Source organism: Diplotaxodon limnothrissa, linkage group LG7, assembly GCF_057381915.1.
Source record: "Diplotaxodon limnothrissa isolate DT_005_m linkage group LG7, D_limnothrissa_male_GT1.1, whole genome shotgun sequence".
NCBI lineage: Eukaryota > Metazoa > Chordata > Actinopteri > Cichliformes > Cichlidae > Diplotaxodon > Diplotaxodon limnothrissa.
In genome coordinates, this window is record NC_140602.1 from 36,337,160 (window position 1) to 36,353,304 (window position 16,145).

At 41.5% G+C, this 16,145-nt stretch overlaps 2 protein-coding genes across 4 annotated transcripts in view; one reads left to right on the plus strand and one right to left on the minus strand.

The window, feature by feature from the left end:
* Positions 1–16,145, plus strand: part of whrna (whirlin a) — a 212,152-nt gene that overhangs the window by 164,102 nt on the left and 31,905 nt on the right. The window lies entirely within an intron of this gene.
* LOC146628689 (uncharacterized) lies at positions 14,172–15,243 on the minus strand. The gene has a single exon (XM_085358908.1). The coding sequence runs from the start codon at positions 15,087–15,089 to the stop codon at positions 14,172–14,174; it is 918 nt and encodes a 305-aa protein (XP_085215034.1). The 5' UTR covers positions 15,090–15,243.

Consider the following 16,145-nt stretch of genomic DNA (forward strand, 5'->3'; position numbering starts at 1 on the left):
ACATAATATTTACCATATTCATACTTAACTAACAATTACCAGTTTGAAGAAATCTAAATGATACGTATGATACAAAAAAGCAAAGAGTTCAATAAATCAAAATCTAATATTGTTTAATAAGTAGCGTTAGTCAAGAATAAATGCAGGTTTTCTGTGTATGTGCCTGTGGCAGCAGAGCTTAGACAGATGTTAGAGAAAGTGTTCAGCTGCATGTCCAGTAAGTGGATCTGTTTATTAACCACAGCCACAGTCATTTGGATGACCTCAGTGTCACCTGATTGAGAAATCCAAACAGCAAAAGCAATAATGAAATCCCTCTGCGAGTAATACAGACCTATACCAGCAATTATCAGGTCAATATTCAGACCACAAGAACATTTATTCACAGTAACATATTTGGAATTGCACCACTTTTCAGTCACACGTGGTCCAGTCCTTTCACATTTCCTCTTGCCGCTCAGATTGTCCGTGTGAATGTGATCTCACTGCCATGCTGCAATGGTCCATGAAGCACATCATTCACAGTGCTCATTCTAGGGTTTAATCAGGTCAGCGAGATCTTCCATATTATTGTCCAAACACCTCACATGCCCCATAATGATCATAGAACAGCGCTAAAACCCCATCGTTTCCTCTGTGGCCCCTCAAGCCTCGCTCTGAGGAATGGAAATAATCAGCTGGTGAAGGTTCTCAGGTGGCCAAAGTGCAAAGAAAAACCAATAGACTTGTAAAACCTGACTTTACAAGCCCTGCAAAATAAAAAGTAGCCATTTCACTGTTCCTTGAATCACAAATTTAAAAAATCAACTTTAACAGGTGTTAAAGCTATCACAACAATAAATAAATAAAAACGACAGTGTGAGCTGCTACAACTCACCACCGTGCCAGGAAGGGAAAACAAAACAGGCATACATTCATTATGAAGGCATTTCGTCCTAATGCATAGAGTGACAGCATAGTGAGCCCTGGGAGTCTCTGGGCTCTTACCGCCGCATAGCAATAAATATGTTTATATACAGCAGCAACCTGATGCTTAGATGGTTGTCTATTCATACATGGCGCTGTCAGTATCTGGAAACCAGCAGTTTATACCGTTCCTTTATGATGTATATACTCCTCATGGTCACTGAAGCGCTTTGATAGTAATACTGTCTGATACTGTTATTAAAGTGTCAGCAGTGTGATATCACTGGTCTTGTATCATGCTGTTTGAAACATACTGTGCATTCATTTGAAAGCCTTGTCGTAGAGCCTGTCCTTGGTGAAATACATGTTGTCATGATGGTCGTGGTTCCTTTTGATCCTCTAGATCAAAGTATTCTGTTTGTGTGCATTTCAATGTGCATACCTTTACACAGCTGTGTGTACCAGTGGATTTTTGTACTGTATATCATTTCCTTGCTTGTTTGAGTTTTGTGTTTGCTTTTCCTCCCCTGCTAGTCCCTACTTTTTGCAATCAGCTTCCTAAATTTACAGATTTGTGGATGTTTTATGATGTTATGTGCACAGTTACACAGGCAGAAGTTCAGAGTGCTCATTCCTTCTTTAATAAGTTTATTACCAAAGAGCTTGACTGGTCTACAAATGGTCTCTATAATCCTCGCTGAATATGCCATTTGTCACATAAGATTGTGAGCAAATGAATACTACTGCATCAAAAACATTGTGGATTTGTCCCCTCTGAAAGCAAGGCTGAATTTCAGCACCCCTACTGTAGAGGATTCCAAAAATGTAAGTTTTATAACCACTCTTAGATCGCAACATAGATAAAATGATGAATAACCAATAAAAATCTGTAATTCATACTACAGCTTTTTTTTTCTTGCCTCAGCACTAGCGCAAAAAAAAAAAACCCATCCATTTATTGTCACTTAAACAAGCAGCTGTATTTTTATATGCATTAAAGCTATATAAACATTTAACAGTGCAAATGCAAATTCCTTGCTGAAAGTTTAACCAAAAGGCATTTCCAGTAGAAATGGGCTGACATATCCTGAGCATAACCATGAATAATATCCACTGAAGTTAAAAAGAGGTGCTTTGCAACATTAAACTGCAGTGTGCCAAATAAAAAAGTCAAATACATATTTTTTGGACCATAAAGTGCACGGGATTATAAGGCACATTAAGTGAAACAAAGCAGTCAGATAAATCCAACTTTATTCAAATCATTCTTCTTGCTTCCTCCACTTCTGTACCTTTGATTCATTAATGCTGTATTGTATCACAGCTGCTCTATCCGGTTGTTCAGTGATGACGCGACAAATCCTACTTCCGGGCCTAAAGTAGTAGCGTTTAATATGGCTTTTGTGTTGTTAACATGTTTAATGTTATGTATTTTCTTCTATTTGATCTCAAAAAGCTCCTAAAACAGTCAGTGATCACTGTTGACCTCCCTCTGCTTTTATTACCGCTAATTATTTATTTAAGCTCAGTTTTTAAAACCTTAGGATGTAACTACAGCCCATCCCATGCTTAGGTAACTAGCAAGCTAACTTCTGCTAACTTCCTGCTAACTTCTAATGCCATTAAATGTAACAAATTCTGTTTACATGGATGCCTGGATGTTAAACTTCATAGTTACACCTGGTAAAGCAGCAATGCTGATCGTTTTATTAAAGATGAAAGAATTTAGACGTTTTCTAACTCTCAGTGATGCTGCAGTGTTCATTTGACTTTGGGACCTGAATCGGACGGAGTTTAGGACCCAGATTACTCCCAGATTTAGGAGCACCTTAGTCCGACAAATACGGCAATAACGATGGCCCGCTTGCATGTTCTACAAAAAAAATGTGCTTTGTTGTGTATCTGACAGACAAACACAAAACCAGTGAAGTTGCACCATTTTTAAAAAACCAATTCTGGTTCATCCTTTTCACTCAACAATCCGCTTTCCCCATTCTCATTCTCCGTTGCCGCCATGCTTTTTCGGCAATGTGCGTATGAAAACAAAGGCACTGCGCATGCGCGTTTTACCCATATTCTATCGCGATATTTCATTTTCTTATCGTTGCCTAACATTGTACCGGTATTACCATCAACGGTATAATATGGCCCAGCCCTACTAACCACTTTTAACCTAATGTTCAGCCACTCAACTCCAACAGATGCTTCAGGCACGACTCAGGGTCAGTATCTTGCCCAAGGATACTGTGCAGGTTGGAGGAGCCATGGCTTGAACTACTAGGGTTGCCAACTCCCTGAAAAATAAATAAGGGACACCTCGTGGCCAGGGCCGGGCAACCCAGTTGTCTTCACCCTTCCCAGTGTGGTAGCTCTTTTTTTTGTGTGTGAAATTATTTTTTAACCATTTGACTTGAATTTGATTTAAGCAGATGCATATTCTTTGTGATATGACCATATGGGAAACAAATGATCATTTAGCCATTTATTTTTAGCTCAAAATGACAACATTAACACAGTAAAACAGGTCTCTTTCTTAAACAGAAGCCTGTCATGCTTAACTTTTGAGAATATAAGTAAATCTTTCTTTAAAAGAACTCTGTCCTGCTTAACTTAAACTTATATAAATTAATAGAAAACAATAGAACAAAATCATTCTTTTAACTGTGCACATTTAGTGCATTTAGTACAATTGGCTTCAGCTGAGGTATTATTTCAGCTTTTCTAAAGCTAATCAGCTGCTCCTGTTTGTAAACCCACTTGTTCCCATGATTACGCATCTTAACTCATCATCATTATTCATCTATGTATTACTTTTATGTATTAGTGATCTATTTGTTGTAATCATCCATCCTTGCAGTTGTTTATTACACAAAATAAGTTATATTATCACACTTCTGGCCACATAGCGCTGATATTCACTGCACATGCCCATATTAACCTTAACCAGAGGGTTTAAAAACAACAAACCAGTGTTTACATACCATATCTGCTTCTGCCGTGGCCTGGTGGACAAAAAATTGGTTAAGGGTTCCCCGAGCTTTCACGCCCCTCATGTTCTTCATGTGCCCACCACTAGAAGCATGCCTATGGAAAAAGTGCGCCGGCACACAGTGCAGTGCGCTTTAAAGGTGTTATCGTGCACTTTTCCAGCCAGGTGTTTCCCTTTTCCCATTCCTCCTTTTTTTCTTTCTCTGAGCGAACAAACATTGCTGCTCTAATGCTGGGCTCACACTGTGCCATTTTTGGCCCATTTTGAGACGATTTTTGAGTCGTGCGACCGATTTGGTGATCGGCCCGATTTTGGCCTTCATCGTGCATCGTGTAGTATACGTGGGGTAACGAGAAGCGATTAACACCTCGAGCAGCTCCCGATCATCAATCGCTCGTGAGGGTGTCACCACAGGCGCTCACACTGCGCACGCGCAAACGTCGGTGAAAAAGACGGCGCAGCACGGCTGTGCAGCATGTGATCTGGACACAAGCGATGGAGGCACAACTTGTAGAACTTTGGAAAGCTCATCCGAGCCTTTTCGATGTGGCCTCACAAAATTATCACGACCACAACAACCGTGAAAATAGTTGGATTTACACTGCTGCTTAATCACAGCTGCCTGATCATGTTTTTCATTAGCAATTTAGCAAAGTTGATGGTGGTGTGTCTGTGTGAGTGAAAGACAGAGAGAGCGAGCGACAGATTTTCTGTTATAACCTTCATGTTATGGAGGCACAGTGTGAGCACTCAGGTCGCATCAGAGCATCGGGCGGTATAGTGTGAGACCTGCATCGTGACCTACCAACTTCTAACCCCTGCGAGTCAATCGTGCAGTTTGAGCAGGAGCTGAATAACGTGACTGAAAAAAATCGCACAGTGTCTGCCCAGCTTTAGGTGTACTGTCGTCCGAGACTTGCACCGCAGTGACGGCGTTTGTTTCCCTGTTGGCCATGCTTCTTGTTGTGGTCATCTGTTGTCTTCCGGTATTTTCTCCGCAAGCGACCTTTCCTCGACCAATGAGATGAGCGGTAATCTGAATTGTCATACTCGAATTGTCATAAGTGTGGTGTCAGCTCATTGGTCACAAAGCAGGAGAGGGGCTGGGAATTATGTTTTCAAACAAAGCGTTAATTCCATTAAAAGTTATAGACTACTTTTGATTCTCACTGTATTACGGGACAAAGTGCGTCCCTTATTAGCTCAATACGGGACGTGTACTTTTGTTTCTAAATACGGGACGATTCCGTATTTTAAGGGACGGTTGGCATCTCTATGAACTACAGACCTTACAATTTGCTCTCTCTCTTGAGCCACAGCCACCCCCAAAACAGAAGCAAAGATCCCAGTAAATGTATTTACATATATATACCTTGTATATGTTGTTTCTTTGAGATGTTCAGTGTTTTGCAGTATTAGAATTGTGATGACAGATTATGCATCTTGTTGTGTATAATGCATTCAGTGGCTGTAAATGCTGAATTGGGTATTTTTTTATTCTTGGACTCTATAGCAGCAGCTTTGCATGACTGATGTTCAAAATAATCCTTATTTGGATTCATCCTTATCTAAAACAAGTAATTTCAGTTCTGTTAACTCCTTCCTTTAAAGTCAAAGTTAACTTTATTGTCCTTGGGCCATAAAGCAAGGAGACTGTGGTAGAATGAAATTGTTTTTCTCTTAGATATAAAGAAGGAAACAGACTTCACATACATAACACTTCTGGGAGTGAGTATTTATAGTTTATGATTGTGTATATTTAAAGAGGGTTCAGGGCCCTGTACTACGAAGCAACTTAGGCATACTCAGTATCGTGCTGTTATCTGTATTTACTGACCTTAATATTCGCAATCAGGATAAGCTGACCGGTCATAAGCATGGATAAGTGTACTGGCAGCAGAGTAGCTGATTTTGCAAAAAAAACCCATAATATCAGGGAAATGTAAACACATCATACAGACTGAAAGTAAGAGAGCTGTCACAGATAAATCAGCTGTGTGACTGTGTGTGAGATAAAAGCACTGTATAGTAGTTTAGTATTAAAGGTGCTGTATGAATGTGTGAGTGCTTCAAATGTTTTAGTCAGAAAGACTGGAAAAGAGCTGTTAAATTAAAAAAGCTTACCCTATTTGAAGCATGCAAAAAAAGCCATCAAAAGTGCTTACTGTGTATTGAAAGTTAATGGGCTCATCAGTATCACAATTCTATCATTAAGGCATGAAGAAGTGATGGATTATAATCGAGGATTTCATTTTATAAATGTTTAAAAGACTGTTTTAGTTTTTAATTCTTTTAGCTGTAGCCCCGGTGGTGGTTAAAGCTATGAGAGTACAACAACAGATTTCAAATGTAGGCTTAGTCTTTGTGCAAATTTGTTCTAAGCTCAGCAAGTACAAATAGATGCTCTGCTTTAGGAGCTTAGAAAACAATACAATTGTTGAAAATCTGTTTTGCCAACAGGGCAAAAAAAATTGAGCAATATAGGTGCATCCAAGGCTCTACGACACAAAGACACTAATAACAAAAACTTGACACCCTCCTACTATCTGCACACAGAAGTATCTTCTAGGAATAGCGATGCTATTTCCCGGAGAATTGATTGGTCAGTAGGATTTCATACCTGTTAACATTTATGTTACCTAGAGAAGAAGAAATCCTGCTGCTTAGTACAAGCCTCGGGAGTCTGATTGTCTGTGGGAATAAGCTCTTGCATTACATCGTATGTTGTGTTTGGTACTTTGGAGTTTTTTGACTTTTTGTTTTGCGTGCCTCTTTGCTGCTTTGTATGGTTTGTGGTCTGTTTTGTTGTTGTGTTTTTTTCCTGTGGATGTCCCCAGCCACACCTGGGGCCCCACTCGCAATGTTCAGGTATCCACATACTTTCTGGGTTTTCACACAATATATTTTGTTCTGTATCACTTTAAAGTTGCTTTAATATAAAAGCACAGGCTTCTACAGAATCACTAGAAATCCCTGAGCTGGCTGTAAGAACACCAGGTGCTTTCTGTAGGCACACAGGTAGAGAAAATAAAGCAGTGTTAGAAATAAAACCAAATGCATAAAGTGCAGAATAACCTAAAAACAGCTAATGCACAGTATATCCGAGGAAAAGTGGAGGCTCTGTACTCAAATATGCTGCATATGTATGAGAGAGAGTGTATGTCTGTGTGTTTGTGTGTGTGAGGGAGAGACGCACACAAAGACAAAGAGGGGGTGCATGGGGACGAATTAAGAGGGTAAGATGTATAACAGCAGGGCTTTAGGGCTCAGCAGAACGGAGGAAGGTGATAATTCACAGCTCTGCAGCTCCTCCACATGAGCTAGGCAGCCACTGTCAGAGTCGACCCCTGCTGCTAACCTCACACTGTGGCAACACATCCTCGGCATAAATATTAATCTCTCTCAGAGTGATCTGCTGCTGATTTTGCTGCTTAAACAAGCAAAGGGGTTTCTGTTTATCCTATAATTTCCTGTATCCTCCTCTCATCACATCCTCGGGCTGGTGCCTGTAGAGTCAGTTTATCCCAGTGGTCACATCAGCTGTCCTACATGCCCCCTTCCTCACTCCCTTCATCCTGTAATTGCAGCCCAAAGGCCAAACCAGACCGATAAGCAAATTAATTAAGAATAGGTCACACAGCAATCCTCAATCATTAATTCTGCTCTGACCCCATTTGGGCTCTGATCTAAAGCAAGTCAATGTTGTTTGAGAGACAACAAAATGCATTACAGCAAATAAGCAGCGCCAGTCCATGACTGATAGTGTTCCACTGTGTGTTTTTCTATCCAGGTATGCTTTTACTGCATTGGCAGTGTGTTTGGGGTGATTGTCATGCGCAAACATGGAACTGTTGGTGGATCAAAATCTGGTGGTACTTTTCAGCCTTCATAATTCCATCAATTTTGACAAGATCCCAAAACCACTGGCTGAAATGACAAACCATGATCAAGCCTCCAACATGTTTTACAGATGGCTGTAGACACACTGTTTACCTCTCTCCCGATCCTCTCTGTACATACGGACGATGGTTTGAACCACAATTTTAAAATTTGGATTGATCACTCCATCTGACCTGTTGGTGCTGATTCACAGTCCAGTTCTTGTGTAATTTGGCATACCTCAGACTTTTTTGTTTCTCTTTCACTTCCTTAAGTGTGTTTCTTAACAGCCACACTTCCACTGAGACCTTTTACTGATCATGCTTCAGTGAACAGTAGATGCATTAGCTGAAGGGCCAGATTTATCTCTCAGATCTGGAGCTGGATTATTTCTATTTCTATGACATGACTTTTAGATAATGTTCATCTGCTATAGATAGTTCTCTTGTACTTCACTTGTCCTGTTTCCTCAAATAACAGCATAGCCTACATTTTCAGCTAATAGCTCTTTAGAAATCACCTAGCTGGTACAAAATACCATTTTATGCCTTGCGATCTTTGTTATCTTTGGCATTTTTTATAGGTTTAACTGAAGGAATGGGACCTGCCGTTAACAAAAAAATCGAATTCAAAATTTTAAAGACTACTTTAAAAAATTGCAAGAAATTCTGATTCCTTAAAAAGCAAAATATACAGAAAAAAGCAGTAGAAATTTGAAAGGCAAATTAGATATTTGAATGGCATACCTTTGCTCAGTGTGTTCCAAGTACCACAGATCAGATTACAGTGTGGAATGATGACCATCAGTCTGTGTAAAGATAAATAGGTACAGAAACAGTACAAACACAAAGCAGATAAATCTGAAGCAATGACTGATGGTAAATCAAATTGCAATGGTTCTTACGTAAATGTTACCAATACACACACGTTTAAACTCTGTCAGCTGTAAACTGGAACTATCACAGTGATTGTGCTTGATCGGGCACAAACTTTGAGAGGGTGTGATTTCCAAACCAATGGATCCCGTCTGTCAGCACGCTAGTCTCCACTGAAGCTCGCCAATGCATCTGAGTTAGCAATCTAAAGATTGCAGCTGATATGTCTGAATATATTGACAGCAAGCCTAATGAAATCTAAAATCTCTGATAGGAGATGTGGGTTTGCTTGCACACCATCTGGATAAGCTTTACAACAAGGTGTGGTCTGACCTTTTTTTAAAAAATACTTTTTTGTATTTTCAGTGGGATTTGGCAAAATCCGAAGGACTTGATTTCATTTTATTATTTCATTTCAGCTTTTTAGAACATAAGTGTTACTCTGTTATAAGGGAAACCTTTTTTTCCTTGAGTGCAACTGTGCAACTTTATGGCACACCCATACAGGTGCCTTGCAAATGTCAAGTTAGGAAAACAGTCCAGTTTTCAGTATTGCTAGGTATTAATTTCCTTTCAATTCTTAACTATCTTACTTACCTATCTATCTGCTTTTTTTTTTTTTTTTTTTTTTACAACTTTATTTATAGTTTTCCAACAAAACAGTCCAGAATTTCTTACAAAAGTTGCGAACCCTACCCCCCACCCCCATCCAGGTGGCATCCCCACAACCAGGAAGCACAATACACACAACACAAAAAAAAAAAAAAAAAAAAAAAAAGGGGAGAAACACTCAAACCAATCTGTGACAGTCATTATAGCACCAACAGCCGGACCCCGGCACATGAGAGAAGAAACAAAGAAGAAAAAGGGAATAAAGAAATCCCAACAGTCAAAGTACGGGCATTGAGGAGACTATGGACAGCAGTCCGAGAAGAGAGCAAGAGCATAAATTACCAACAAGTAAAGAACAATAAATCAGGCAAAAGACAGACTCTTGACATGAGTTATGAACCGTGACCAGGTTTTGTCATATTTACTCTCCAAGCCGCGCACGGTATACCTAATTTTTTCCAGAGCTAATCCCAACATCACCTCTCTAATCCAATGGACGTAGGAAGGAGGGTTCGACGCCTTCCAGCTCAGCAGTATCAGACGGCGGGCATGCAACGAGGCAAAGGCTATTGCGTTTTTGTGGAGGGGAGAGAGTCTCAGCTCTTCCCGAGGTACACCGAAGATAGCTATCAAAGAGTCAGGCCGCAGTGTTTCACCCGATATAGCTGACAGTGATTGAAAAATTGATGTCCAGAAACCATACAGGGAGGGACATGACCAAAACATGTGCCCCAAAGAAACAGGAGAGTAATCACATCTAGGACAATTCGGTGCAACATCAGGGTACAGTTTAGACAGTCTGTCATTAGAATAGTGGAGCCTGTGGACGACCTTAAATTGAATCAGGCCATGTCTAATACAGAGAGAAGACGTATGTATACGCTGTATGGCTTTCTTCCAGATGTCTTCTGACATGAGTTCTCCAACCTCCCCTTCCCACGCCGCCTTAGGTTTGTCCCATGTATGAGGGCAGCTTTCAAGAATCAATGCATAAATCTTCGATATTGCTCTTTTAGTGGGCTGACTCACATTAAGAACTAGATACAGTAGGTCCTTAGAGGGCAGAGACGGGTACCCTGGGAGAAATTTAGAAGCAAAACTCCGAGCCTGAAGGTATCTGAAGTAGTGAGACTTTGGTAAGTTATGGTCTTCACACAAATATTTAAATGAGACAAAGCCATCCTCAGTGAAGAGATCTTGAAAGAAAACCAGACCGTTTCTGTGCCAGACTGCAAATGAATGATCTATTTGAGATGGTGTAAAAAGATGGTTGAACATTATCGGAGAAAAGCTACAAGTATTTGTCAAGTTAAAATGTTTCCTGAATTGACCCCAGATCTTAATTGAATTTTGAACCACCAAATTGGAGTTCAGCCCAGATGCTTTGACATTCAATGGGAGAGGGGCAGTTAAGATCGAAATCGGAGAGATTGGGAGTGTAGCTCTCAGTTCCATATCTGCCCAGACTGGACCCTCCCCATCCGCAAACATGGTTATCCAATATGTCAGCTTGACAATGTTAGCAGCCCAATAATAGAATAAGAAATTAGGTAAGCCCAAACCACCATCAGCTTTAGCTCTCTCCAGGCTTGCTCTCCTTATGCGTGCAGGTTTTTTGTTCCATATGAACAAAGAGACAAAGCGATCCAGCTGGGCAAAATAGGATTTGGGGAGAAAGATGGGGATCATTTGGAATAGATAAAGAAACCTGGGCATTACAGTCATCTTCACCACATTTATCCGTCCTGCCAGCGAAAGTGGAAGTTTTGACCACCTACCCAGATCAGATTTAGTACTGTCCAGAATAGACCTGTAGTTATACTGGAAAATATTCTTAATCGAGCCAGCTATTTCCAGTCCCAAATATGTGAATTTGTCATTTTCAATTTTAAAAGGCAAATCGTCATAAGTGGTCTGTTTTGCCAGATTGTTCAATGGAAACAGTAAAGATTTTGATAAATTAACCTTATACCCCGATATGTTGCTGAACTCCCGCAGCCAGCGGAAAAGGTGGGGCATACTCCCAATTGGGTCTGATATCTGCAAAAGGAGATCATCAGCATAAAGCAGAGTTTTATGAGTTACCTCACCCCTGGATATACCTTTAATCCTCTCATCAGATCTGATAGCAATTGCCAGCGGTTCGATCGCAATGTCAAACAGGAAGGGTGACAGGCAACAGCCCTGCCTCGTCCCCCTGTAGAGCGAAAAATATTCCGAAATCAGACCATTTGTCCTGACTGCAGCCATAGGCGTTGAATATAGGACTTTAATCCATCTACAAAAAGTAGGTCCCATGCCGAATTTCTCCAGAACTGTGAAAAGGTAGGACCATTCGATTCTATCAAACGCCTTTTCAGCGTCAAGGCTCAGGATAACTTCCGGTTGTATTGTCGAATGGGGGGAGAATACCACATTAAACAGTCGTCTCACATTAAAAAATGACTGCCGTCCGGGAATGAAGCCCGTTTGGTCCTCATTAATAATGGTGGAAATAATAGGGTCCAACCGTAGTGCAAGAGTTTTGGTTAAAATCTTATAGTCACAGCACAAAAGACTTATTGGCCTGTATGAGCTACACTGTACAGGATCTTTATCTTTCTTTAGTAAGACTGAGATCGTGGCCTGGGTAAGCGTCTGCGGCAGATTGCCAGTAGCAAAAGATTCAGCATAAACTGATTCTAAAATAGGTGTGAGCTTCGAAGAGAATTCCTTGTAAAACTCCATGGGGAAACCGTCCGGACCTGGCGACCTTCCAGTCTGAGATAATTTAATAGCGTTCGTTATCTCTTCAATCGACAACGGCTGTTCCAAAGGCGACTGAGCGTCCGGAGAGAGCTTGGGAAGATCCAGCGAGTCAAGAAACGAGTAGATCTCGGATGAATTACTGCCCACCTCTGATTGATATAGGGTAGAGTAGAAATATTTGAACTGGTCATTAATGACTCGGGGGTCGTGAGATATCGAATCAGCACCTATTTCAATTCCCGAAATCACGCACTCAGCTGACCGCTGTTTGAGCTGAAGTGCAAGGAGCCTCCCCGCTTTATCTCCATGCTCATAATATACCTGCCTGGATTTAAAAATATTTCTTTCGGCTCTCCATGTCATAAGCGTGTCAAATTCAGTTTGCAACAGTAATTTCTCCTTAAAAAGATCTGGCGTAGGTGAAAGAGCGTAACGCCTATCCATATCCGCAATCTTGTCAGCCAGTTCCTTAAGTTGTTTAGAGCGCTCCTTGTCTCTGTGTGCCACATAAGAAATAACTTGGCCCCTAATATAGGCTTTCATAGACTCCCACAAGACTCCCCTCGACACATCTTGAGTGTCATTAATTTCTAGAAAGAAGTCAATCTGATTGCTGAGAAACGTTTTAAAGCATTCACATAAAAGTAATAGGGGGTCTAGCCGCCACGTTCGTTGGGGCGCTACATTACCTGGAAAAACCAGACCCATCTGCACAGGGCTATGATCTGACAACACTATACTGTGGTATTTGGTGCTGGAAATTAAGGGAAGTAGCTGGTTATCGACAATGAAGTAATCAATCCTGGAGTAACTATGATGTACAGGGGAAAAAAAGGAAAATTGCTTCGTAGATGGGTTTGTTGCACGCCAAGGGTCTGATAAGCCGTAAGAACGAAGTAGGGAATTAATAGCCACTGCTGCTGACGAGAGGGTGTTGCTCGACCTTACGCTTGATCGGTCCAGCTGGGGAGAAAGGACACAATTAAAGTCTCCACCTAGAATTAGTTTATAGGAGACAAGGTCTGGGAGAGTCGAAAAAAAATTAAGAAAGAACTGTGCGTTGTCCCAGTTAGGTCCATAAATATTAGCCAGTATTAGTGGTGTGTTAAACAGCTTGCCCACTACAACAACATATCTGCCATTAGGATCTGATATCACTTCAGAGTGTTCAAATGGAACCCCCTTCCTAATTAAGATTGCTGTTCCCCTGGCTTTGTAGTTAAAACGTGAATGATATATTTGTCCAATCCACTTACAACCTAATCTTTTTTGGGAGTTAGTATTTAAGTGTGTCTCCTGTAGAAACATCACGTCAGGTTTGAGCGATTTCAAATGACTAAATACCTTGCTTCTTTTAACCAAATTATTCAGCCCTTTGACGTTCCAGCTAATGAATGAGACCGATTTCTGTTGATTATTCACATTATCCAGAGTCATAGTGCCACAATCGATAATAGACTGATCCTGCACGTTGGTTATATCTCAGTGTTTCAGTGCCTGTTTGAGCCACAACATAAACCACAGATAAACCCAAAGCAAAACTAACAAAAACAAACAGATAAACATAGATAAACCTCTCACCATCCTGGACCCCTGGGCTGGTCTTCCACAAACCTGAGACTGCCCTGAAAACACTCCTCTCTCTCCTAGGCATATAACACGTTTACACTAGCTTAAACTCTTACATGAACTCAGCAAAGACAGAACAAAGTATAATAGGACCCTTGAGTCAGCATCATTATTGCCGCATGCATGTCGGCACCCATCCACTTACAGGCCGGTACGGCTCTGAACACTCACGGTTGGAAAATAATCCCACAAGAAAGGGGTAAAACCCAATAAAAATAATGACACTGGTGATAAGAAAAAGGGGATTAATTAATCAGAATACATCAAAAAGCAAAATAAAAGCACTGTTGGGGTTATGGTGTCGGGCTGGAACTAAGACCAATGAGGATACCGAAGATATTCTGAAATAAAATATTCCCCAGGCCACATGACATCCACAGAAATCCTCAACATCTTATAGCTATACCTTGTCCAATCATAAAGGGCATCCAACCGTAGCGTGGCGACGTTCACCAGTCAATGCACAGCCTGTGCAGACTACCTCAATGGTAGCACGCAGCGTGTGATACTTGTTGTGGTCCGTGAATTAACTGTCACTCTCCCTCCGTCTCCCGTGGGCGCAGATTGGTCTCGACGTAGTGCCTTGCCTTGATCGGGTCTTCGAAAGACATCTGTTCGCCAGTCGGGGTCGTGATTTTCAATGTAGCTGGATACAGGAGACCATATTTCACTCCCGTACACCGGCGAAGCAATCTTCTCACCTCGGTAAAGGCCGATCTCTTCTTTCTAACGGTGGCCGAGTAATCAGGGTAGATGTAGAAACGCTTCCCATTACGGGTAATGGGACCTGCCCCCATGGCCTTTCGAAGAACATCCACTTTCTCCTGAAAATAGTGGAACTTGACGATTATCGGTCTCGGGGCATCTCCATCCTTTGGCCTCGGCTGCAGGCTCCTATGCGCCCGATCGAGCGTCGGCGTATAGTCGAGGGCGAGCGCTTCCTTCAACAATTCAGCCACGGCTTTCTCCGGTCGAATATTTCCGAATCCCTCTTCCACTCCAATTAGTCTGCAGTTATCACGACGTTGCCGGGACTCCAAATCATCGGCCTTGTCTGCCAACCGGACGACTTGGGCAGATAGCGCATCAACTTTAGCTTCCAGTGCTACAACACGGTTAGCCTGGCCATTAGCTTCCTCCTCAAGATCATCAGTGCGGGTCGAGAGCGTGGCGTTTTCTTTCTGCATGTCTTCGATAGCCTTCGCAAACTCTGCGCGCACACTCAGGACCTCTGACCTTAAATCACCCGCCAAGTCGTCTATTTTCTTGTGTAGTTCACCTGCAGCTGCCATCACAGACGAGTCGATCTTGGCTAGCACATTCTGCTCCGTTTGCTTTATGGCAGCCATGATTGTGTCGAGATCCGGCCCGGCCCCCACCCCCGCGGCCGGATCCGCACCAGGCAAGTCCGAGGCATCAGGCCCCGGCTTCTGCTTGAGCGATTTAGGCATGTTGAACAGCTTTAGACTACAAAATACAACTGATTCGAAAGATTAGGCACTTGTGAGACGGGTTCGCGCCGGGATGTACTAGAAGGGGAGCGGGAAAATTACGCAAATGGTCAATCTAAGCAGAGCTCGCAAAAACACGTCTTCACATGTCGCTGCTCTCTCCCCTCCCCACCTATCTATCTGCTTTAACACTACCTCTACATTAAATCCATTTAAGCAATCAACAAATCAGAAGTTTGTGCATATTTTTAATTAAACAGTTTCACTCAAACTTCAATCAAATATGAATGCAAAATCAAGTCTGCCAATAATAATAATTTCAGCTGTACAGAAATATATGTTTCTGTCTATGAGTCAGATGTTTAATAGATGTGAGCATTTGCAGGCAGCAGACATGCATTGTGAGCAGAGGTAATCAAAAAGCGCCGTGTTTTATAACCACATATTGTAAATTAACCTGTCTTCTAAGAATTTCAAACACTCCTGATCTGTCGCAGATTGATTTCTTTACTAATTTTTATTTTCCAATACATGGAAGATTTTCCCAAAGACAAAAAGTTAAAGTTTTTCTCGTTCATATTTATTTAAGAACCATTGGGTTGAAAGAAACCTTTGCAGTAATAAGCGACCACACCTGTCCCATTAATGAAGTTGATTTGCAGTCCACAGGTGAATTAAGAGGACGGTCGATTTCACATCTCAGATGTGTGCAGAATAAAAACAGCTCACGAGATCTGAATCCACCAATTAAACCCGCTTGTTTATGGCTGCTTCTGTTGGTGGTGGAGCATTATAGTATGATGTTCAAACGGATATTCAAACACAATCACCCTACGAATGTAGGTCCATAATGCCTCTTTAAAGTTAACATATTCAGGTTCTGACAGATGAAGCTAATGATGGAGTCGAAAAGCTGTTGTATTCTGTTTTTCTGAGGTTCTAATATTTCAACACACCAGAAGAAACAGTGTCAGGTTTTAATACTAAGCTCTGCCCTCCAAGGTCAGGCCCGATCTGTACCATCATTATTTGCAGTCAACTGTTACAGCTACAGCA